Here is a 26681-nt window from a genome sequence, read left to right as displayed (position 1 = left end):
GCAGAAGGTTGTTAAATTCCAAGTTTCCATTAAAAACTGCTAAAGTAAAGTCTTACTTTGGGCTGGTGGAGGTTGGCAACTTTGGATCTTCGAGGGGAGCTGGTTTGGACGGCAGGGCTGCGGCGATCAATGTCGTCCGCAGTCTCGTGTTGTTGGATTGGATTCGCAAAAGACACACGCCTGGACTGCGATGCGAGACAAAACATCGATTATGTTTACAACCAAATCATAAAAAGCATGCATGTGGCCAAAGCGTCACCGACCTTCACTGGAGGTGAGGGTGTCTCCTCCTCCAGGAGTCGCTTCTGGTCTTTTTTCAGGATACTCGATGACGGGGAGGCAGATGGCGACCAGATGCCCTTGGTCCTGTTACTGCAGGGACTCAGGACTATGGCTGGCCCCAACGCAGCCTCCAGATCCTTAATCTTCGCCGGCGAATTGTGGGCGACACTGCTGTGTGTTAAGTCGGATGTACAAAGACTGCTTAGAGCAGCATCTGGATCTATGCCTGTGGTCTGGGTTTTCTCTAAGGGCAACAGTTCATCTTTATCACCATCACACACAGGGGCATCTTTTTCTGATACGTCTTCCAAGTCCTGGTTTGGGGAATTTTCCTCAACATCAACTACAATTGAACCTTCTTCTTGGACTTGTCCAAGTGTGGAACTGTTAGGTTCGTCCACGGCTGGAGCAACTGCGTCTTCACGATGACTGGAATCAAAATCCTTTACAGGTTCAACCACCTCAGCTATGCTCTCCTCCTGCAACTTCTCTTGGGAGTCACTGGGAGGAGCTGGTGTGTCTGCAGCAGAAGTCTCACAAACCATGTCCTCCTGACTCTGCTGGGTAGGGAGCTCTTCTGAGTTTATCATTTCTGATTCCAACTGCTGTGGTTCTTCTAAAGACGCACGAGTTTTGGTTCCAGAGACTCTTCGTCTGCTCTGCTTCTTGCACGGTGACACAATGAGTGGAGTCTCTGCAGTTTCAGGCTCTAATGCTTCAGTATTGTCTATCTGTCTTTCTTTGGAGATGTCCAAAGTCTCTGGTGATTCAGAAAATGAAGAATCTGAGCTTTTTGATAAATCACCATATTCTACTTTAGTGGTTTTCAACGTTTCTGGAGTTGCAGAATCCTTTGCACCCACTTTTTCAAGTGATTTCAGAGCATTTGGCGATAATCTGGATTTCCTACGACTCTCTGTGGGCAGTGAAGGATGTTTCCTGGCCTGTGACAATTCTGACTCAGATGATTCAGTAGTAGAAGACTGTCGCCGTGAATATCTGCCCCTCAATGGAGAGGACTCAGTGGATGCTGCACCAGCCAATGAATGGGAGCTTTCTGAAGTACAAGAACAAGCAGCCTTGCTTTTCCTCCTGGATGAAGTCCTGAGTTCACTTTTATCGCCGTCCTCTGAAGATGCCTTACTTGGTCTTCTGCATGTTTTTAGAGGTGGCGTTGCAGTGGACGCTGGCATGATCTTTTGGGAATCTTGACTAAGTTCTTCAGGCTCAACCATCTTTAAATGACCCTTTGGTGTGCTCACCGCATCTTGAAACTCACCACTAGTTGAAGAAGCAAACTGAGAATCTCCTTCAGTGGTTTTGTTTTGCTCAACAAAATCGCATTCTTGGGATTGGTCATCCGTTTGAGGCGAGACTATTTTAAGGTCTGTCCCAAAATCTCCTGATTCAGACTCCGTCTTTAAATATCCTTTCTCCAGTATCTGCTGCAGTAATTTAGAAGGTTTGCGAAGATGGTTCTGTGTCTGACTTTCAGAATTAGACTGGTTATCTGATTTAAAGTCAGTCTGACTGGACATTTTGTCAGATGTAGTGTCATGTCCATTAAGACTCTCCTCCTTAGGCTCCAATACCAATTTGGCAGGCCGATCATGTTGTTCTTGTGATTCGGAAACATTCATGGTGTCTGCTTGTAAGTCACTTTGACCAGAGACTTTCTCTGGCTGCTGGAGATCCTCCTCTTCAGACAGCAGTAAGGATTTTGAAGACCGACGGCGCCTTTCAGAATCAAACTGGCTGTCTGGTTTTAAGGCAGTTTGACTTGGCACTTTCTCAGACATTGGTTCAGGCTCCGTAAGACCCTTCTCTTTGGGCTCGTGTGATAATTTAGAAGACTGGCGGCGTCTTTGTTGTGATTGGCTATCAGAATCAGACTGGGTATCTGACAGTAAGTTAGCTTGTTGGGAATTTTTCGCAGACTCTGCATTTATACCATTCTCCTCATCAGGCTCTGTTAAAGATTTACGAGATCGGCTGCTCTTTCTCGGAGACTGGCTTGACTCAGCCGGAGAGTCCGACTGGTCGTTTGTTTGACTCGAATTTTGGAATCTGCTGCTTTTACTTTTGTTTTCTGGTTTAATGAGGAACTCCCCCGAACTGCTATTTAGCTTAACCTTCTTGTGTGATCGGGCTGGAGAGTTAATTTTGTCTGACCCGCTGTCCCTCAGAGACCTTTTCCGTAGTTTCGCAGTGACCTTCTCACTGGCTAGCTTGCTTCTGGTATTTGGTCTGTTTGACAACATGTCTGACTTCACTGGCTCTTCTCCCGGGAGTAGATGCTTACTTTGTCTGCGGCTTTGTCGTCTCTGCTCGCTCTGAGAAATGGCTGACTGCAAATCAACAAGTGTCTCTTGAGAATTCATGTTCGTATCACTGGGAGAGGTCAGGCTTTCAGACAACTGGCAATCATCAAAAGTCTCTATAGAATCCGCTTTTGAATCTGAAGGTGTCACATCCATTGAGGTGATGGTCTCTGCAGGACTCACCATGACCGCATCCTCAGTCTGAGTGTCTGGGATGACATCTTCATCTACAGTTTCATCACTCGTAAGCCTCTCAGTCAACCTGACAGGCTTGACTAGACTTTCACCATCCACTTTGGGCCTTCGAGGGGACTCTTGGATTTCACTCACTGGACACTTTAGGGTCTTCTCACAGACACTCTCAGAGTTTTGCAGACTCACTTTTTGGGATGCTTCGGGAGAAAGACTATCGGAGTTTGTCGCGGGTTCCTGGCTATTAGAGGTCTTAACTCGGGATCCTGTGAAGGTGGACACAGTGCTGGGGCTCGCAGGTTTTCCCTCGGCATATTTCTCCAAAGTAATGAAGTTCTGACGTCTACTGCCACTGCTAGACTTCTGAGGAGTTCCAGAGACTGACGTGTTGGGACTGGTCGTCTTTGCAGGCTGTGCACTTGTATCTTCAGCTCTGACGTCACTCTTGGCATCGTCCTCCATGGAAACATCGGTCGACTCAGGTATCATCTCCGGCTCCTCCTCTGACTTTTTCTCGAAAGCTTCAAAGTCTTGAGTGTCCTTTCTTTGAATGTCAGAAACCTCACTCAACTCAGTACCCTGAGAAACCAAAGACAGTTTTTAGACAGATGAAATGAGGGTTTTCATGTATTTCAAAGTTTATTTACCTTTTCAGGAGTTTCCTGGGCAACAGTTTCTTCAGTTGGTGGCTGGCCCCTTTGGGAAGATAATTTGACATAAATAGTGCTTCAAGACACGTGCACATAAGTACTCAATGTTTTACTTACACAGAGTCTTCCTGACTTTGTGTGTACTGAGTGAAAACGGTGGTATCCAAAGAGGCATCGAGGTTGTTGTACATAGCAGGTATGTCCACCCTTTGAAGCAAAAATATGTTTTTAATAATACCTATTAGAAATATTAAAAAAAACAACGGTTCAATCAGACCTTTTGGTCCTTTTGACCTCCTTTTGGTGCTCTGTTAAAACTCTCTCCTTTATCTCAGGAGGAATGAAGACAAAATCAACAGAAGCCTGCTCTTCCAAGACCTCCCTGCGGGGAACCATCGGGGAGCCAAAGTCAAGCTTTGTCTAGAGAAAGGAAATGTGTTTAGCTCTGACATAGGAAAGCAATGTTGCGAGACGAGACTTGGATAAAGACTTACGCAGACCAGTTTGGAGGTCTTGATGTAGCTTTGGTCATTTGCCACAGCAGACTTTCCCTGGAGAGAGTCCGTCTTCCCTGCAGAGGAGACTGGCACACCGCTGAGTATGGTTTCTAACTGGGAACTCTCGCTCTGCGGGGAGACACCACAGCTAAGAAAAAGTGGCACCAGAAGAAAAGTAGGAGGAAAAGTTGTAACTCACAGAATACTGTCCACTGAGATCATCAGGACCACTGATGGCTTCAAACCCAGGAAGAATGATGGGAGTCTTTTGCTTCACCTGGGTCAGGATGGGTCTTTGAAAAAAATAAGTACGAAGAAATGAACTGGCCAGGAAGTTCAAAACTTATATTGCAGCAGATTACTTGAAGCAGCGAAAAACTTCTGATAAATAAAGGGATCTTTGACTAGTGCAGGGGTGGTAAACCTGCGGCTCTTTAGCGCCATGGCTCTCTGGAGCTTTTTCAAAAATGTCTGAAAATGGAAAAAGATGAGGGGCACTTCTTTCTCTCATTTTGTCCACCAAACGTTTTATGCTATGCGTGAATGCAAAAAGGTGAGCTTTGTTGATGTTATTGACTTGTGTGGAGTGTTCATCAGGCATATTTGGTCACTGCATGACTGCAAGGTATTCTATGCTAACATGCTATTTAGGCCAGCTGTATGTACATATTGCATCATTATGCCTCGTTTGTAGGTACCGTATTTTTCGGAGTATAAGTCGCACCTGCCGAAAATGCATAATAAAGAAGGAAAAAAACATAAGTCGCACTAGAGTATAAGTCGCATTTTTGGGGGAAATTTATTTGATAAAACCCAACACCAAGAATAGACATTTGAAAGGCAATTTAAAATAAATAAAGAATAGTGAACAACAGGCTGAATAAGTGTACGTTATATGAGGCATAAATAACCAACTGAGAACGTGTCTGGTATGTTAACGTAACATATTATGGTAAGAGTCATTCAAATAACTATAACATATAGAACATGCTATACGTTTACCAAACAATCTGTCACTCCTAATCGCTAAATCCCATGAAATCTTATACGTCTAGTCTCTTACGTGAAAGAGCTAAATAATATTATTTGATATTTTACGCTAATGTGTTAATAATTTCACACATAAGTCGCTCCTGGGTATAAGTTGCACCCCCGGCCAAACTACGAAAAAACTGCGACTTATAGTCCGAAAAATACGGTATATTTGAGTTCATTTTATTTACTTAAGTCCTCTGTGTATTTAATTTATATTTGCATGTCTCATGACAGATTATATATATGTAATATTGGCCTCATTTCTGATAGTGGTTGACACACACACACACCTGAGCTTCTCCGGATACGTCAGGCTGACGGTGTTGGCGAAGGTGGAATTCCAGAAGTGTGTGACGGCTGTGCGGTGCTGCTTGTTCTTGTGCGAGAAGAGCACACAAAGCAGTGGAGACAGCAGAGCCAGGAGGTCGTCATCATAGGCCAGAGCAGAGCGGCTCTGGATGCAGTTCAAGATCTCGCTCACAAGCTTCTCCATCTGCAGGAGCACGCCGTTATGATAGCATCTTAATTAGCGATTAAGCCATTACGCTTCAAGAACACACCTTGGTAAGAATCTGTGATGTGAACTCGGGCGGCTCGCCTTCTGCTTTCTGATAGAGGACGGCGAGAGACTGGATGGAGGAAGTGAGCAGCTCCTTGACGGCTTGACCAAGCACCAGGTTGGTGAAGAGGGCGGACAAGACGGAGAGCAGTGCCGTGCCCGTGCTCTCGGACGGAACCTCCTCCTGGCCAGCCAGGTACGCATCCAGACACTGAACCAGCAGGGTCTCCAAGGTGGACAAGTTCCCGAGAGCCTTGCTTTTCTTCTTGTTCCAGGTTCCTGGAGTGCAGGGAGCTGCAGCAGCGAGATCATACAGCATTCATAACAAGACCGGAAGTCATGGTCCTGCAGTGCTTGAGTGACTAGAAGGATGAACTTACACTTTAACTTCTGCTGGAAGTGTGGCGTGTACGGGGAGAAGTCCACACATTCCACCATGACGTGCAGGATGCAAGAAGTCAATATCAGCGAGGATGGAAGCTGAGGAAAGCAGCAACAAGGTTGATGATGATATCATGTACTGGTACTTAATATTATGCCAGCATATCAAAAGCAAAAATAGCTGAGCTGAATTTCTATATACAAAACCCAAAACCAGTGAAGTTGGCATGTTGTGTAAATCATAAATAAAAACAGAATGCAATGATTTGCAAAAATTGAATAGACTGCAAAGACAAGACATTTAATGTTTGAACTGGAAGACTGTTATTTTTGCAAATATTAGCTCATTTGGAATTTGATGCCTGCAACATGTTTCAAAAAAGCTGGCACACGTGGCAAAAAAGACTGAGATAGTTGAGGAATGCTCATCAAACACTTATTTGGAACATCCCACAGGTGAACAGGCTAATTGGGAACAGGTGGATGCCACGATTGGGCATAAAAGCAGCTTCCATGAAATGCTCAGTCATTCACAAACAAGGATGGGGCGAGGGTCACCACTTTGTGAACAAATGCGTGAGCAAATTGTCCAATAGTTTAAGGACAACATTTCTCAATGAGCTATTGCAAGGAATTTAAGGATTTCACCATCTACGGTCCGTAATATCATCAAAAGGTTCAGAGAATCTGGAGAAATCACTGCACATAAGCAGCAATGCCCGTGACCTTGGATCCCTCAGGCGGTTCTGCATCAAAAGGCAACATCAGTGTGTAAAGGATATCACCACATGGGCTCAGGAACACTTCAGAAAACCACTGTCAGTAATGACAGTTCGTCACTACATCTGTAAGTGCAAGTTAAAACTCTACTATGCAATGTGTTGTCACACATTTTTGTATGTGCCTTCGTAATATAATCAAGCTTGCGTCAATAGCATTAGCTAACATGCTAACATATTTATGAGTGTCTTGGTTAGTATTAACTTACAATGGCATTCTTATGTATTGTTTCAGTTTAACAAATTCACCAAAACGTCACCGCAGAGTTATTGAGTCTGTTTAGTTAATATAATGGTGCGCTCCATAGTCAGGGAAATACTACGATATACATCTTTACACAACTCCATTTTTTTTTTTTTATCTTTCTGTATTATTTCTGTATTTTTGGTGCGACCTGCTGCTGCTGGAATTTGAATTTTCCCGAGGGAGCTCCCAAAGAGGGATTAATAAAGCTATTTGTCTATCAATATCGCACAGCACTATTATGTTTTTTTACCATCAAGGTCTCCCGGTCCACCGTAGTGGCCATCTTGGCACAGATTTCTTCACAGCACACATTTTCTTCGGCCGTGACCACCAAAGAAGAGCAGCGTGCAAACACCTTGTAGAGTTTAGACCACGTGGACAGCATGGACTTCTGGGACGCCTGCAGACACGACAGATTCAGACTCATGTGCACGTACAATCTGACGACATAACCATTTAACTTTATTGATATCATGAATGTGTGTGTGTGTGTGTGTGTGTAACTAAGAGTCGCTCCATATGGAAGAGTAAATGTACACCTTTCAGGATCATACTAATACCATACATGGTCAAAATCTATACGTAGTCTTACTTCTTACAAAAACTAGTTGGTCATCAATTGGTCGCGCCAATTTACACAATTTTTAACTAATCCCCTTGGGACTTTGTCCAAAGCCTGCAACTTTCTCCCACATGTTTGCCAATTCGCCTCGTTTTGGGCAATACATTTTGCCTGAGCGGCACTGAAACGTGCACACAAACCGTCTGATCAAAACTTATGTTTGTTTCTTGCGTAGATGAAACAGAAACAGCAAAGTGCAACAATATATCAAATTGTTATTGCTCAAATCGCACAATTGTTATCCGGTTCTCTAGTTTACACGCATTTACATATTTGTTCAAGCTTGACATATCAGGGCAAGAGAATTAAAAACAAATGCTTGTTTGCAATGATGACCTAGCCAAGAAGCAGCATTTTCAGACCAATGTGTTGAAGTGTGATGATTGTCACTCATTGTCTTAAGTTTACCGATAAAAACACACGCTATACATCAGTTCACAAATGCTCTTAACAGGCTGGAGTATGAATGAATGTTCAAGATGGACAAACACTAAACGTAAAACAGGGGTCTAAAACACGCGGCCCGTGGGAGACGTTATTTTGCGGCCCCCACCTTAATATGAAGGTTTAATGTTAGTGCGGCCCGCAAGTTTTTTAAGATAACTGGGATACGTGTTACACCATACGATGTTGCAAGCGTTTATATGTGCTTCAAATAGTCCCATACAGAATTAGGAGAGCGTTAAGAGGAAGAAAGTGCCTAAATTTTGAAAGTAGAGCGACATACTTAGATAATTTATTCATTAAATATTCAATATAAATAAATGATAAATGGGTTGTACTTGTATAGCGCTTTTCTACCTTCAAGGTACTCAAAGCGCTTTGACAGTATTTCCACATTTACCCATTCACACACGCATTCACACACTGATGGCGGGAGCTGCCATGCAAGGCGCTAACCAGCAGCCATCAGAGGCAAAGGGTGAAGTGTCTTGCCCAAGGACACAACGGACGTGACTAGGAAGGTAGAAGGTGGGAATTGAACCCCAGTAACCAGCAACACTCCGATTGCTGGCATAGCCACTCTACCAACCTCGCCACGCCGCCCTTTTGAAATTTATAAATCCATATACATTAAGGAATTTAGTGCTGTCAACTTATTTTTTAAGGCCTTAAATTGAAATTGTTGGATTTAAAACTTTTTAACACCTGTGAAAAAGCATCTGCAAATTCACGTATTTTAGGCCACAACAATCGCCAAAAAAGGCAGCGAAACTCTTAAAGGGACATTTTGTGTTTTTACAACCAAAATGGTGTCATCCATGCTGTCTGCTGATAAGTATTGTAAACAAACCTGCTGCAGAGGCGTCCCACTCAGCAGGTGCGTGACGGGGAACAACAAGGCGGAGTGCATGGCGCTGAAGTTGTGCTCCAAGGCGTCTCCTTGGTTGACTTCATTCGACTGCAACGAAACATCCAACAAGGCCTCACGTCATCTGTGACATCATCAGGAGACCAGTCCAACAACACCACACCTGCATTATGGTGTCCGTCAGCGGGCCGACCATTGCGCTCCACATCCTCAGCAGGTGCTCTTTGTTGTGCACGCAGGCGGCGCTGCGCTTTATGGCGCCAAGCACCGCCTCGCCAAACGCCAACGGGGAGGTTGGGCCCGACAGGCCGCAGCCCACCAGCGTCTTGAGGCAGTGGTAAAACCTGCACAGAGTAAAACATATTCAATAAGCAGTCGCCGCCACGTTGATACACACCAGTCCCACCTGGCGTCCTCGATGTAGGCCGCCAGCATGCTGCTGTCGAAGAGGAGGAGAATGAGGAAAAGTGCTGGCGTTCCCTGAGAAGAAAAAAAATAAACGTTGGGTTGTCTCCAAAAAGGCCATCATAGGTGAACACTAGAAAGCATGGAGTCTGAGGCGCTCACGTTGAGCACGTCCATCTTGCCCACTTGGTAGGCGGCAGAGCCCAGGACGCGAGGGGAGATGCCTTTGACTGTGCCCTCCAAGAGAATCTGCAGGATGTTGGAATACTGTATTAGTACCAAAAAACACTTTCTGGACTATTTTAGGACCCAATTACTCTGTGCATTTTTTTTTCTCCAACCATCACATTTTTAGGGATGTGAGCACACTTTGAGGGGGAAAAAAGAAGATTGAGGAACATTTCTATCAGCATGAAGTGCTGCCATGCACACCCCGGAAGCAAATCTTGAAAATCAAGACTACATCGGGTGCATTTCTACACTATATTTGACCTTTAGCTTTATCCTCATCGGCAAACCTCTTTTAGCTGTCTTTTTGACACTTACATGTCCCTTGTAATGCACCACAACATTTCATCACTAGATCATTTACTAACATTAATATAATTGAAAAAGTCATGTCAAACCATATAACATGCATGCAAAGACTGTTTCCCATTTGTCAACTTTAATATCCTGTAGCCACGCCCTCGCGGGTGATACACATCCGGTGACCTCTGTCTACATCAGTCACCTCAAAAATATACCTTCTCTCTGGCTACTTTTAAATACTCGAGATCAGGGGTGCCCACACTTTTTCTGCAGGCCAGCTACTTTCCAATTGACCTAGTCGAGGGGATCTACCTCATTCATTTCTATAATTTATATTTATTTATTTATGAAAAAGACGTTTTTGTTAACAAGTTAAAGATGTTTAACAATAATACAAGCATGTTTAACACATAAGATTCCTTTCTTTCATGAGGACAAGAATATAAGTTGGTGTATTACCCGATTCTGATGACTTACATTGATTGGAATCAGACAGTAGTGCTGAAAACGTCCACATTTTCAAGAGGAGGAGAAAAAAAGTCCTCCTTTCTGTCCAATACCACATGAAAGTGGTTGGTTTTTGGCATCTTATTTGTCCAGCTTCCATACTACTTTTTATATACATTACAAAAAATACATTGACGGCAAACTCCGTAGCTTGCTAGCTTGTGTACGCTAGCTTTCTGAGACTCTTATTTTGTTAGCGCAGGCAGGATGCACCAGCAGTTTTATTGTGGAGACAGGAACTGTGCAGTAGGTCTTTAGAGTTTTGACGGCAGGTGCGGCGCGAGAGTCTGTTGAAATAAAAAGTGTTTCTCGCCTTCCTGTCGGTCAATTTTTCTTAATAATGATCTGGCAGCAGCCGGCGTCATCTCACAAGACCCTCGGGTGCCGTGAATGTCAATCAAGTGACGTCTTGGTGAAGCTTGATGATCGCTCATTTTTAGGTCTATTTTTTTAATGCCTGGCTGGCGGTCGACTGACAGAGCCTTCACGATTGACGTAATGGGCACCCCTGGTCAAGAACTACAACTGGTTCAGAACTAAGTGTTCGGATTGTAATCATCCAAACATGATTAGCGTGGACAGCCACCACAACCAACGCAGACTATAATAAGTAGCGTATTTTCCGGACCATAGGGCGCACCAGATTATAAGGCCCACTGCCGATGAGTCGGTCTATTTTCATACAAAAGGCGCATTAAAACCGTCATATTATGATATTTTTTCTACATGTAAAACACTTGCTTGTGGTCTACATAACATGTAATGGTGGTTCTTTGGTCAAAATGTTGCATAGATGTTTCACAGACTTCAAGTCGCTCTCTGACCGTCTCTTCAGGATGCGCCGTTTTGTGGGTGGTCTTATATCGATTCTCCACTTAGTGCATTTCTTGACACAAGAACATGAAGACGTTCCTACCAGGACTTTATCTGCAGGAAGAGCTTCTGAGCGGATGATGCTCTCGAGGGTTTGCAACATCTGCGTCAGGACTTCACCGCCCTGCCTGTCCTTCTTACTGCCTGCAGGGCACACGGGGGAACAACTTTGAAGGAAAGTTCTTACGATGTTTCAAGCATTCACAGAGAGTTCCGAGCACGGCGGCACATGACTGATGCAGAACAGTCATCACTGGGGCGTGACCCCTCAGAGGTTCTTTCTCGTCACGGCAGCCCAGACTAAAAGAATGATCCGGGTGCTCGGACTTAAACTGATGAAAGTGGCAATGAGTCGGGCAGGAGGCCAGGATGAAGTCTTTCCATCCCCCTCCGGACGGACCTTCAACCCAGACCCAATCAGGGGTGCTCTATGTGGCGCTGCCTGGGCGGGAACTACAGCTTTAGAACCCTCCTTGAAGTGCAGCAACCACGGAAACATTTACACTGAAATATTCACAGAACATCATCCTGGCTAAAGGATTTGAACCCAGAACTTATTCTTACAAGCAAAGCACTTTTTTGACATTATCTCATTAGTGACGCAGCAGGAAGAGGCTAGGCATCCGTCTGTGGTCACATTTCATTTCAAGACCTCTGGAAAATTGTAAAAATAAAATAAATGAAAAAGTATATATATATATATTTTTTTTTTGTTTTGTTTTGTTTTATGATCATTAGTTTATAGACAGTGTGCACGATACATTAACAAGGAATCGATGAGCGCACCAGGTCTTGTTTTTGTGCAAGAGAGGTTTTCTTACCTGCTGACACTTAAGCCTTCGTCAGAGCTGTCAAAGTTTCCTGTCTAAAAACAGCTGACCTTATTTTGAAAGCTCTGACAAAGGCTGAAGTTTCAGCAGGTAAGAAAACCTTTCTTACACAAAAAATAAGTCTGAATACAAACATTTTGAACATATTGCAAATGAGACTCAGAAATATGAAAATAAAACAAGATAACTCAACAGCAGTTATCACATTCAGCTCATTTATAAATGTTGCAATAAAAAAATTATGTTATCAGAAATAATATCTATTAAAACACAAACGTACTGACAATTGGTACGATTTAGTACCAGGAATTGGTTGAAATTACCCATCACTAGAAACACCTGAAGGATGATCGGTAGAGATAGGATATTTCCAGCTTCATGGCTATGAAAATGTATGTACATGCCATTTTTTTAATGTTGTTTTAAATATACTTGCAGAAATTGCACACAAACAGGCTTAAAAATTGCACACAAAATTGCTTCTTTTGTCGTAATGAGTGTTAAATTTTGAGGAAAAAAATGAATTGAAACCATTTTTTTAAAAGGCTGTAACTTAACAAAATGCATCAACAAGTGAATACTTCCCAGATACACCAAACTCACGTGTGGGAACTTACCAGACTCAGTGGCTAAGCTGACAAAATGGACAAGATGATTCCATAGAAGTGCCAAAAGTGACTCTGCAAAAAAAGGAAGTAAAAGATGTTGACTAAAAAAACGTAAGTTGTTTTCAGGTACATTTCATCTTTTATTTAGTGCACCTGGAGCTTCCTTGCCGACGTTGCTGAATCCATCTTTGATGCTGGAGATGAGCACAGCAGCATGTTTGCTGAAGGAACAGGCAGCGCTCAAGAGAGAATGTTTTAAAGGTTCTAGAAGAAAAACAAGGCTTTCAGCTAAAAACTTTGTATTGTCTTCGACCTCCATCAAAGTCACAACTAACACCTCTATCTAATGAACCATACGGTCATCAGGTGCTAGGTCTACTGCCCAAAACATTGGCTGTGGCAATAGGCAACCTACCGATGTCATTTTTTTAATTCACTCAACAAGATGGAGTGGCGTCATTTCATCGGACAAAGAGTCTCATTTTATTTCTTTAAAATGTCCAAACTACGGCCCGCCAGCCTCTTCAATTTGGCCCGCGAGACGTCATGGGTTGAACAAAGCATCGCACCGCCGAGTGCTTCCAAATTAATCTTAAATAACAGGCAGGCTCTGAATGCTACATATTTGCTACCATCGTGTGGACAATGAAATTAAATCAATGACCCTTGAAAGTACTTTGAAATAACAGCACAGCATGCACATATGACACAATACAAATAACCTTCCCTAGTCATGGTGCAAAAAAATAAAAAATAAATAAAAAAAAAGGTCAACGCACAGTCACAGAACATTGTGGATATTATGAAAAATGTCTTAACAGTACACCAGAGCGCATGATGGGAAACTTGTCAAAAAACCTCTTCACACTTATCCATGTTTAGCACATTTCAGCTGCTTGATATTTGATTGATTACAAAAGTTTAAAAAGGTTGTTACAGAAGTAAACATGGTTGCAGTCAAACTTTTACATACTCTTAATATCCAATTATATTAATTATATAACCATTATATGAATTATATATCCATCCTATTAATATACTATGCGCGGTTAATTTACATAGTCGGCTTTCGGCCTCCCGCCCAATCTTTTTTTAGCCCAATGCGGCCCGCAAGTAATAAAAGTTTGGACACCCCTGTGCTAAACTATCCTTTTAGTTTGTGCTTTAAAAACTTACTCCAGTATGAAACAACGATTATATGCTGATCTCAAGTATTATTGTGCTTTGAGCTCTGCTACGTCAGACTGTAAATAATAGTTTCTCAGGTGTGGAAGCATGCGTGTCATCATCAATAACCATTTCAGCCACAAAAAACTGACCAAACATCCCTGGCTGTTACTTACAGAAAATGCTGACTCAAAAAACTCCCTGCTCATTTTTCTGGTGCCCCCTGTAGTGCACAGTAGGGCTGGACGAATATGGCAAAAATAATAATCCTGAGTATTTTGATTGATATTGTAATCACGATTAATTGCACAATTATTCATTAATTTGAAAACATGAGTATTTATTGTACCACCAAAACTTAACTTTAAACATAGTTTAAAAAAAGAAAACAGATACAAATGAGTAACAAATAAACCACAACAAGTAAAATAAAAATAAAAGCAATAATACATTTAAGTAACAATATAAAAAACTATAGCATTGAGTTTTTCTGTATTAATTGTTTTTAATTACATTTTTTACCGTTTACACTTATTTTACCACTATAAAGTGTGTAGTTTGTGTGTAAAATAAAATGTAATAAAAATGTTTGTTAAATACATCCTCACATTTATTGGTGCAATACATCTTTGGACAATTTTGACCAGTATTTTAAGTCAAAGCATAATCATTTTATAAATGTATCAATAAGTACTTTAAGTACCTTTTGGAAACTTTTATTTTGTTAGTGCAGTCAGACCAGATGTGGCATACGCGCTACTATGTGGGGGGGGGGGGGGGGGGGCGGTGCTGACAAAAGACGACTTACTTGAGGCTGTTATTATATTATTTAAAAAAAAAAAAAAGCTAAAAAAAGCCTCAAGTTGCAACCATTGTTCGTATATTAATGTTACATGGATGAGATGTGTTGAGGATGTATGGATTGTTCTTGCTAGCTTTAGCTTTGTAGTTAAGTTGCGGTTTTAAGTGGCCTTCTTGACATTGATTGTTTAGTTCAGAATAAAGTTCAGGAATAAATGAGCGTTTATTAACAAGTTCCTTTTTTTTTTGCCAATCATGTGATTCCGTCCACAGTTATGTGAACGCGGAAATCATGACTTACTTTTTTGTTGAGTTTAGTGATTAATGATTAGGCCTTGGGTCAAATAAAAAAATAGCAACCATGGTGACATCCCAAACTTCTCGTAGACGTGCTCTTTTTTTCACCGTAACAAGCTCAGAAATTTGCATGCACGTTGCGCAGCCCATGAATCGTTTTTCTCCCGATTATTAGAAATTAATAATCGAAATTACTGCGATAAACTCACAAGCGCACCGCCACTAAAAGATCAGGACGACCGGCACTCACCGAGAGTCAGCACAAGCTTGTTCTTGGCCGCCGTGGCGACAACCTCGGTTCCCAGGAAGTAGTGCAGCAGCATCTCCAGGCCCAGCAGCTGGATGGAGGGGAAGGCGGAGGGCACCTGCATGCTGGAGTTCATGCTGAGTCGAAGGCTGCTGTTCGAGCCCGCTGGGAGGAGACATCACCACAGATGTTCAACACAACATGAATGAAAATAAAAACATCAACTCGAGATTAAAGCACAGTTCCTCAAACATTGAGGCCTGATTAAATGAATCCACTTAAATTAGCACCTCAAACAAGACACCTGTGTTCCTCCTTCAGGTGTTATTAGAACTTTTATGATGACTAATAACCAGGGGTCTCAAATTTAACACGTTAACTATAAATTTCAAAAATGGCACAAATTATTTAACGGGTGATTAGCGCACACACGTCTCTTTTGACCCTCGGGCCGTGCCGTAGCGGGAAAACTAAAATAAAAACTAGGTGGGAAAACTAGGCTGCAGTTCACTTGTTATTCATGAGCCACAAGCGGGCAGAAAGGGACGAATGAAAGTCTACCTTATGGAAATCAAATCAAATCAAAGTACAGAAAATTGGTAGCGGTATTAATTCCCCGGTACCGGGAACTGGGACCGTATGGATTCAAACGTGAACGGTACCCATCCCTATTTGTCAGAGATGTTTTGGAATATGAATATGAGGAGGGGAATTTTTTTGGCTGGCGGAAAATAACGACATATTATTAAGACACACATAAGTACAGAATATTGGTACCGTTGAGTACGGGTAAGGCTGGGCGGTATACCGGTGTTAAGAGTTAATACCGGTATATTTTAGAAAGTGGTATATATTTGAGAGAGTACCGGCATACCGATATCTTTTGATGTGCCTTTGTTACAGCAGTTAGTGGCCGGTGCGCCTAATGGGCACCGTAGCTGAGCAAGGATCCGGCAGGCATGAAGGGTCTACCGTGCATTTCAGACATCGACGCCCACCACATTCGCCTTCGTGCACAGCCGACGTGCCCGTATCGTAGCACCGTCTGTGTCTCCTCTTTATTGACCAGAGGTAACACGCCGGTGAAAAGATTCAACAGAACAGCCGCTGCAGTGCTAACTGTTAAAGCTAAAAAATGCAGTGAAACCCTCGCTGACGTCACACGTCGCTTGGCAACACACTGCCTTTTAAAAAGGTATACACACGCATGAAACTTCTCTATTGCATATGACATTATGAGATAGGCTCCAGCGACCCCCCGCGACGCCGAAAAGGATAAGCGGTAGAAAATGGATAGATTACTAAAGTGTATTTAAAGTAACCAAATACTTTCCCTAGTAATTACATGTATTAAAGAGTAATCATATTAGTAATTAAATAACTTTTTTGGTTAATCAATCAATCAATGGTCAATTATATAGCCTTAAATTAAGTTAAGTACAGAGTAACTATAATTAATCACTGTTTAAAAGTAATTTGAGAACACTGATAATGTGGTGATGAGTTTAAACTAAAGACTGTCTTTAGAATATCGTATACCACGATACAACCTAAAAAATACCAGGATATCAGTTTTGGTCCATATTGGTCAGCCCGAAGTATGAAGTATTGATTCAAACGTGAACAGTACTCATCCTTAGCATGGGGCGACTGTATCCGACTTGCTCTTCGAACAAACAATATTTATTTTGTTTCACTTTTGGGTCTTGAATTTTGATCATTATGGTCTTGCCCTTCGGCAATGCCCACGGCCGTTCTGTTGCGGCTCCGCCGTGCAGCGAAAAAGCGCGTGATCTTATAATAAGGGAAGTAGCGAGCCACAAAAAACGTATTCTGTCCTTCAAGAGGAGCCAACAAAGTCAGTCCTGCCTTGATAAACCACTTTATTTCTTGCAGCCAGCAACAAAACAACAGTGATATCATCTCTGGCTAGCGCGTCACACAACCAGTCCTCTACTTTCCCGGTCCCCGTATCAGCTGATATTTGATTAGCTGCCTGTGATATGCCTGTGTATTGTTCTTTAATTTTGGACCTCCAGAATCAGCCTGTCCTTGTCCATTTGTGTCAAAATTAATTTAAGTCTGGAAACCTTTGACAAGTTGACTTCATGTCCGTTGCCGCCCATTATGACCTGTGTAAAATACAATCCTCCTTGAAGATATTTTTTTTTATGTTGAAAGTAGACCTGGATATTTTTATTTTGTTTTTGAGCGCAACTTCCTGTCGAACTGTAGTAGCAGATTAAAGCTAAATTGAACTGATTTGTTGCGGCGTCCAGCAAAAATAAAAGAGCTGCATTTTAGTGTTTAAAGAATAGAAAAATTATCAACAGTTGACATAAATACATCCAAATGAATCACTATTCTGTTTCAGTCACTGTTATTTAGTCACTACAGCAATTACAACACAGGAACCACATGGGTTAGCCTACTCTGTACAGTATTTACAACTTTACTAGTGTTCACTTCACAGCCACAGATGGTTCATCTAGTTATTGACATTATTTACACATTACTTTGGTTCATTCACACATTACTTTGGCATTTTTGCTTTGATGGCTCTGACATGAGCTGTCCAGGCAAATTTTTGAGCAGCTTGCATTTTCCTTTTTGTTTCTGCTTTAGTGGATTCTGCCTTGGATTGTATAGCCAATTTCTGTCTCTTCGACTCCATCTCCACTTCTAACTGCTCCAAATGCAAACATCATAAAGCGTACAAACAATGTTTCTTCTATTAGCTAACTTCCTTTATCTGAATAGCCATTAGTGATTTATAGCATGAAATAACATATATCTTGCAGTCATGTTGTTTATGTTTCAAAATGATTCAACTATTCAATGCCAAAATATAAACCGTACAAATAATGAACAAAATGTCAGCTCCTGTCTTGACCCTCCCTATCTTGCCTCTGATTGGCGTGTCTGTAATGTTTTGCCCCAATCTTAACCAATCGTGACTTATCATAGTAAACAACCAACCAATCATGGATGTTCTTATACGTAAACCAACCAATCATCAATGATGTTTCCCGTATAGTTTGCCCCCTGCCCGTGGAGTTGCTTCGCTACGTGGCTTCCATTTTTAAGTTCAGAATTTTTAATGGAAAACTGTAGTTTTTACCACTAGATTATCAAAAATTGTACTCATTACGGGAAAACCGTAGTTGTTGGCAGGTATGGCAAAGAGACGGATCAAGATTTTAACACACATTGTAGGTCAGAAAAAACGAAGAAAAAAGGAACATATTTAAAAAATATTATTACAGAGATAAAAAAAGACTGATTTCTGACTATAAACGGAGAAATCACATGCCTGCTATATTTAGACATGTCTTTGGTGTTCGGCAGGCGGTGGAAACGGACAAACTGACTTGAATAAAACCCCGAAAGAGTCGGCCGCCGCGCGTGTGCCGGTCCGCGACCGTCTTCCATTCAGTGGAAATTCAGGGAATGTCATGCCGCGTTGTCCTACCAGTTTTGGGGTGAGCGACGCCATTCTGACCAGCTCCTCTGGCAGGGGTGCCGTGCGCCGAGGAGGAGTCCGATCCAATGGTGTACTGCAGCAGAGGAACCGACACCTGAGCGACAAAGCAAGCATTTTAATTGAAAACTTTTGACCATGAATTTGAAAAAAAAAATAGCTTGAAGCTTCAGGTAGAACATATCCCACCTGATCAAAGTTAGGGAACAGGTTCGGGCCCAGCTGGACCACCAGGTACCACCACACCTCCACCTTGGTGAGCATCAGTGCCTCCGTCTTGACGTTGATGGACATGAGGGGCTGCATGAGGAGCTTCATGCGCTTGGTGCTGCACAGGATGTCTGGCAGAGCATGGGAGAAAGACCACGGCTGAGACCCGGAAGACCCAGTCGGAGGCAGTGGAAACCATCGAGTGGACAAGGCGTCGCTCACCTGGGTTGAGGGCAAAGTTGTCGATGAGACTCTTCCAGGCGATGAAGGCGATCTTCTTGACGGTGGGAGAGGAGCTGCGAAAGCCCAGCTCCTCCAGGTGGAGCAGAGAGTTGATGAAGGGACCGCCACGATGCAACATCTGCCCAGCAAGCATCACAGGAGGTCTCACTCGCACACAGTTTTTGATTCAACCTTTGACATCAGCTACCTTCAATATCTTTGAGACACACTGTAGGACCCCCAACCTCCCAAAAAAATAAACAAATCTGTATTCTGGGGCATTGAATCACAAGTGGACTGTTGAGACGGTCTTAGGCCATGTCCCCACGAACACGGAGAGTTTCAAAAACACAGATGGGGTTAAAACAATGTCCATCCACACAAGTGTAGTTTCAAAACTGTCTCTCTACACTAGGGTTGTCTCGATACCAATATTTTGGTACCGGTACCAAAATGTATTTTGGTACTTTTCTAAATAGAGGGGACCACAAGAAAATGGCATTATTGGCTTTATTTTAACAAACAATCTTAGGGTACATTAAACATATGTTTTATATTGCAATTTAGTCCTTAAATAAAATAGTGAACATACTAGACAACTTGTCTTTTAGTAGTAAGTAAACAAAAACAAAGACTCCTAATTAGTCTGCTGGCTTATGCAGTAACATTGTGTCATTTATCATTCTATTATTTTGTCAACATTGTGAGGGACAAACTGTAAAATTTGATTATTAATCTACTTGTTCATTTACTGTTAATATCTGGTTATTTTCTGTTTGAACATGTTCTATCTACACTTGTAATGTAATAATCACTTATTCTTCTCTCCTTTGAAACGTTACTTTAGGGTCATACCACACATTTAGGTATCGATCTGATACCAAATAGTTACAGGCTCTTACATTGGTCATATTCAAAGTCCTCATGTGTTCAGTGACGTATTTCCTGAGTTTATAAACATAATATGCATTTTTTTTTAACGGAAAAAGATTTTGTGATTCTAAAACATATCGATGTAATCATAGTAGTATCGACTATATACGCTCTTGTACTTGGTATCATTACAGTGGATGTCAGGTGTAGATCCACCCATGGCATTCAGGAGTGCTATCTTTTGTTAGCGGTGACGACGGTGAGCTATTGTATCCTCCTACGGTGTGTAGTGAAGCATGTTTAGCTATTCCTCGTCCTCCAGTGCTAATGCTACATGTAAGAAACTTACTTTATTTGTTGCCATGCCATTTGTTGGGCCCCCTTAATGCAAATAATTTGTTTGTGCTGTTTTTAAGTTATTCTAAAATACATATACTGACAAGTGAGGTCATCCAACCCCCCCACCCACAAACACCTTGTCAAAATCGCCTCAAACGTTTGGGCTGCATATTTTTGTTGTCTATTATAAATTTTATTTTATTAACGTTTTGTCATTCATCCCACCATGTCAAAATCTCCTAAAACTTGTCCGAAATATTTGTGCTGCAAATTTTTTTGGTCTATTATAATTATGTTATTATCAGTTGGTAATGGAAAAACACGTTAATAACAAAAACTATTATAGTCAAAAAACAATTGCAGCACAAACGAATGGAACAGGTTTGGGGAAATTTCGTCAAGGTGGGCGGGCTGGTTATAAATAATAACACGTTAACATAAAAACTATAATAGTTAATAAAATCAAAATTATAATAACATTTGCCGCACAAACTTTTGGGACAAGTTTGGAGTGATTTTGACAAGGTGTGGGGACCGAATGACGTCAGTAGTCAGAAAATGTATTTTAGAATAACTTAAAATCCGTAACATCACAAACCACATTTTTTACAGCGCAAACGTAGCCGTGTTATTTTATGGTTTCCAAATATGTGGGGCAATTTCGCACAGGTCAGTAAGCTGAATGTGCATGTCTAGTCTTATGTTGAGTCCTAGAAAGTGTTTATACTGTAAGTATTGTACTTATTACACCCCAGCTGTTAGTGTTGTGCATCATATTAGTTGTAATTCCCATTACCAAATTTGGATGTGTTGAAATTGCCATGTAAAATCGCTAATGCTAATCAGTAGCATGTATACGGTACATCCAATGCACATTAGCATCGAGATAGCGCATTCTGAAAAGCGTAGCCTTACTCTCTAACACTTTCTATCAGATATGCTGGCTTGGTTGGCATTGGAAAATTACAGAGAAGCAGTCTGCTACGAATACGCCGGTTTGCCCTCCAATAGCTAGCGGCTGCAACCGGACATTAAGTCACGTGCAACAAAATGTGTCAGTACAGTTTTGATTTTTACGTGAATCTATACCCTGTGGGGCCGACAGAATTTGGTCGTACCAAATTCGGCACCCGTCCCCACAGCTCTTGAGCACTGTGACACATGGTCAGATATACAAAATGAATAGGGTTCTTGATAGGACAAGGTGATAATCCTTGAAAGTGCAAATATTTAAAAAGTACTGCAGGCCCTGAGAAGGTTTACGCACGATAAATTGTACGTGATGACAAAAACCAATGGCGTTCTTGCTGAAAATTAACACTTACCTTGCCAAGAAGTTTGACAAACAACGACCAGAGCTTCAGGACGTTCGTTTCATTCTTTGATATGAAAAGCTTCTGCAGCTCTGGGATCAGCTTCTGTGAGGATAAAAAGCATGTCAATTACGTCTGCATAACCGCCATCTTAAAATTGCCCACAAGTCCGAGGTCAGACGCCGCACCGTGGACATGAGAGGCTCCATGACGGCGGCCACGTCCATCTGCTTTTGGAGGAGCAGCGGCAGGCTCATCTCCATGGCGGCCGCCGCACGCAGACGCACTTTGGAGGCGGAGTGCACCACCAGGGGGATGACAAGCTTGGCCCAGCGCACCGTGCCTTCGCCCATCTGCACAGGGACCTGGTCCAGCAGCCTGGAAGCGTCCAAGAACACAACACAAAAAACAAAGAAACTGAAAAAGTTTGCAACCGGTGGCTCAGTTTGATCTGATTTTGAATAATTTCACGTAAAATATAAAAACATTTTTTTACATCATATATTGCCTAAATGGCAACCGAAACCTTCGAGCGAACCATCAATTTATCAAAATGCATACACCAAAATTCAAAATAATCAGGTCCTGCGGAGAGCAACCAAAACCATATGTACTACATTAAACTCGTTTATCACTGTTAATTGGTATCAGGGAAAAGCAAGCCCAAATAAGCAACCATGTGTCTAAAAACAAGCCCGCGATCCACAAACTTTGCAAGTGACCTTAGATGAAAAAGGTCACTCGTAATGCAGAATTGGCAAAGCAACCCACGGCGACAGTGGATGGAAATAACTTTGGTCTTGTGGCGGGAGCGACCTGCCAATGCTTTCAAGCTAAACTCAAATACTCAATATACATTTTTCTTTGTCCATTTATGCTTTCCATTTGTTTTTCCATCACTACAGTATGGACTGAGGGTTACACAGGACGCAAAACACGCGATTAAAAATAAATAGTGGCATTAAATTAACCTTTTGCGAACTTATTGTGTTAACTTTGACAGCTCTAATTATTATACTAATATATGTATATTTTTTCATTGTGTTTTTTCACCCAGCCCACTTAGGGAGCACACTGGTCAGGTCTTGACGAGTCATGACTAAGTATGTAATGGTATAAAACATTAAAGTTGCTCGGATTTTACCGATGTCACGTCCGTCCATTAAATATGTGTGGTGGTCAAGCTAGCTCTGTTCTCAATAGGTACTAGGCGCAATTTAGCGAAGAAAAAAATACCCTATGCTTGGGTTGTGTTCGGCTGTACGATTCCAGTTTTTAGAGAGGTAATGAAAAGGGGTGGAAGAGTGCGAGATTTTACAAAAAAACAAGAAAAGCAGCTCACACTTCAGTCCAAGGGAACAGAGTAGAAGAATGCACAAGTTTGCAGTGGTCACTTAGTAAAAGGTTTATATATATATATATATATATATATATATATATATATATATATATATATATATATATATATATATATATATATATATATTATTTATACGGTTATTATTTCCCATTTAAGTATTATCTTGATATTATTTGTATTTCTTAAACACGTTTGCTACGAGTGTCATACACAATGTTGACAACTATAGTTATATTTTGATAAACAATCATAAATTAATCTTTCAGCCCATACACAATGTTGACATCTATAGTTATATTTTGATAAAAACGGGGAAAAATGTGCTCTTCGTAAACGTGCATATAACAGCAACAAACATGGCAGTAGACGCAAAGTTAAATCATAAATAAAACTAGGGCTGCAACAACTAATCGATTAAATTCGATTATTGAAATAGTTGCCGATTAGTTTAGTCATCGATTCGTTGGATCTATGCTATGCGCATGCGCAGAGTTTTTTTTTTAATAAACCTTTATTTATAAACTGCAACATGTACAAACAGCTGAGAAACAATAATCAAAATAAGTATGGTGCCAGTATGCCGTTTTTTCCCCCCCAATAAAATACTGGATAGTATAGAAATGTAGTTTGTCTCTTTCATCCGATTATTAATCGACTAATCGAAGTAATAATCGACAGATTAATCGATTATCAAATTAACCGTTAGTTGTATCCCTAAATACAACCTTACCTGAGCAAAAACTATGCATATTTATCCGGGAGAGTCTTGATACCAATTTCCTTCACTCAGCCACACACAAAGAAGTTGTAGACCTCATGTTTTTACAAGTTTTCATCCGTTTTGTCATGTAGAATGTCTGGAGCACAATAGTGGGATATGTCTGGGAACGCTATAGACGTATAATCCTTTATCAGCTGCTTGCTGTACAACAGCCATCTTGAATTGGTCAACCACCACTGGTTTTCACTTCTGAGAAGAAGTCCCGTGTCAGAATACAAGCAATAGAGCTGGGTGATATGGCTGAAAACTGTATCACGATTTGAGTGTTTTATATCTCGTGATACATGCTTCATAGAGTGTAAAAAAATAGTGCAAATGTAAACAGAAAAACCTGAGAAGAACTACCTTCTGCAGGTTTGGTGCCGGGAAGTTACAGCTGTTATCTAAGGGTGAGTGTGACGAAGGTGGTGTGTAGGACGAGTGCCTTGCATTATTTACTACATTGGTCTGACTACGGTCAAAAAACTGCCATACTGTCCAGGTGACTTTTCCTCTTTTGTCCACAATTTCTTCATTTTGACTTTCTCTTCTCACTCCATGCAAAGAATCAAACGCCAGACAACAAGATGGCACACCCAATCATGATAGTTGATACTGTCACCTAATTGGGTGTTAGCATGTCACGCCCACTGATCAGTGATCACTTCCTGCGTTGCTCGGTTACCAGAGAGCGAGTGCATTTTGTTCATGCAACCAACCTTGCTTTGCAACTTCCGCTTTCTTCCGGCGAACAGGAAAACATTTCAGTGGCCTTGTGGTTAGTGTCCGCCCTGAGACTGGGAGGTTGTGAGTTCAAACCCCGGCCGAGTCATACCAAAGACTACAAAAAATGGGACCCATTACCTCCCTGCTTGGCACTCAGCATCAAGGGTTGGAATTGGGGGTTAAATAACCAAATGATTCCCGAGCGCGGCCCACGCTGCTGCTCACTGCTCCTCTCACTTCCCAGGGAGTGAACAAGGGGATGAGTCAAATGCCGAGGACAAATTTCACTACACCTAGTGTGTGTGTGTGTGTGTGTGTGTGTGTGTGTGTGTGTGTGTGTGTGTGTGACTATCATTGGAACTTTAACTTTCGAACGTTTTATCAAACGCATTTTTTATTGATATCAATTACGTGTCTGCCACGACATATATAAATATCGTTTTATCGCCCAGCCCTACTTTCTTCTGCCAGGAAATGAACAGCATCACCAGTGTAGTTGTTTATGGTACTGCAGTCATAGCGGTTTTACCATCATTTTAATTTAAAATGGTAGTACTAACCATCTGGACTTTTCACGCAATTTATCATCAAAGACAAGTAATCGTTAGATCTCTAATTGTGACCATCTTTTATGGATTTTTGTTTTTCCATCAGTCCTTACTAAAGGTTGAAATCTAATAAATATACACGATGAGCATTTAGTTGTGTTAGTGTTTAAAAAATATAAATTTTTTAAATGTTTTTAAACACTAACTGTACTCTTTCCAATGCTCATCATATATACATATATATATATATATATACATATATTCATATATATATATATATATATATACATATATTCATATATATATATATACATATATATATATATATATATATATATATACATATATATATACATATATATATATATATATACATATATATATATATATATATATATATATATATATATATATATATACATATATATATATATATATATATATATACATATATATATACATATATATATATACATATATATATACATATATATATATATACATATATATATACATATATATATATATACATATATATATACATATATATATATATATATATATATATATACATATATATATATATATATATATATACATATATATATATATATATATATATATATACATATATATATATATATACATATATATATATATATATGTATATATATATATATATATATATATATGTATATATATATATATATATATATATATATATATATATATATATATTAGGGGTGTAACGGTTTGTATTGAACCGTTTCGGTACGGGGGTTCCGGTTCGGAGGTGTACCAAACGAGTTCCCACACGGACATATTAAGTAGCGTAACGCACGTTGTGTAAACAATGCACAACGAGGCACAACACACGGCATGCTAGCAGCTAATGGGCTACGATAGACTGACCATACGTTCTCTTTTCACCGGACATGTCCTCTTTTGCGGAGCTTTCAGGGCAGAGTTCCTTAAATGCCTCAAATGTCCGGCATTTTGAGTTAGGGTTGCGTGAATTTTCAATGTACGTTCAGGGTTAAGAAGGGGTTAAAAACAAAACAAACTGTGCGCGCAGCAGCATTGGTGAGGGAGGGGCAGAGATAGAGAGAGCGAGAGAGTTATGATAAACGCGCATGCGTCGCCAGGCTCTGCTTTTTATCCAAAGATTTATCAGATTTAACACCGACATCTATTTAATAATACCACCTTAACATTTGACAACCAAACAATCAAACAAGGCGACTCGGTAAAGAATCTGGGTATTATCTTCGACCCAACTCTCTCGTTTGAGTCACACATTAAGAGTGTTACTAAAACGGCCTTCTTTCATCTCCGTAATATCGCTAAAATTCGTTCCATTTTGTCCACAAGCGATGCTGAGATCATTATTCATGCGTTCGTTACATCTCGTCTCGATTACTGTAACGTTTTATTTTCGGGCCTCCCTATGTCTAGCATTAAAAGATTACAGATGGTACAAAATGCGGCTGCTAGACTTTTGACAAAAACAAGAAAGTTTGATCATATTACGCCTATACTGGCTCACTTGCACTGGCTTCCTGTGCACCTAAGATGCGACTTTAAGGTTTTACTACTTACGTATAAAATACTACACGGTCAAGCTCCTGCCTATCTTGCCGATTGTATTGTACCATATGTCCCGGCAAGAAATCTGCGTTCAAAGAACTCCGGCTTATTAGTGATTC

General features: G+C 40.9%; 1 protein-coding gene across 1 annotated transcript in view; it reads right to left on the bottom strand.

Moving 5' to 3' along the window:
* Positions 1-26681, bottom strand: part of rif1 (replication timing regulatory factor 1) — a 50762-nt gene that overhangs the window by 7069 nt on the left and 17012 nt on the right. Inside the window, exons 7-30 of the mRNA XM_062061483.1 lie at positions 21770-21959; positions 21594-21686; positions 19057-19195; positions 18814-18965; positions 18616-18721; positions 15147-15308; positions 12785-12895; positions 12641-12703; positions 11237-11337; positions 9445-9531; positions 9284-9357; positions 9041-9221; positions 8860-8967; positions 7194-7343; positions 5917-6016; positions 5538-5830; positions 5268-5470; positions 4142-4235; positions 3940-4071; positions 3723-3865; positions 3563-3652; positions 3443-3491; positions 264-3374; positions 57-185 (exon numbers count right to left, since the gene is read on the bottom strand). Coding sequence (XP_061917467.1) covers positions 57-185; positions 264-3374; positions 3443-3491; positions 3563-3652; positions 3723-3865; positions 3940-4071; positions 4142-4235; positions 5268-5470; positions 5538-5830; positions 5917-6016; positions 7194-7343; positions 8860-8967; positions 9041-9221; positions 9284-9357; positions 9445-9531; positions 11237-11337; positions 12641-12703; positions 12785-12895; positions 15147-15308; positions 18616-18721; positions 18814-18965; positions 19057-19195; positions 21594-21686; positions 21770-21959 — 6061 coding nt within the window. The remainder of the gene's footprint in view (positions 1-56; positions 186-263; positions 3375-3442; positions 3492-3562; positions 3653-3722; positions 3866-3939; positions 4072-4141; positions 4236-5267; positions 5471-5537; positions 5831-5916; positions 6017-7193; positions 7344-8859; positions 8968-9040; positions 9222-9283; positions 9358-9444; positions 9532-11236; positions 11338-12640; positions 12704-12784; positions 12896-15146; positions 15309-18615; positions 18722-18813; positions 18966-19056; positions 19196-21593; positions 21687-21769; positions 21960-26681) is intronic.

This window comes from Entelurus aequoreus, linkage group LG10 (genome assembly GCF_033978785.1).
Source record: "Entelurus aequoreus isolate RoL-2023_Sb linkage group LG10, RoL_Eaeq_v1.1, whole genome shotgun sequence".
Lineage (NCBI taxonomy): Eukaryota > Metazoa > Chordata > Actinopteri > Syngnathiformes > Syngnathidae > Entelurus > Entelurus aequoreus.
The sequence above is the reverse complement of the archived record's forward strand: the minus strand, read 5'-3'. Positions and strand labels throughout refer to the sequence as shown.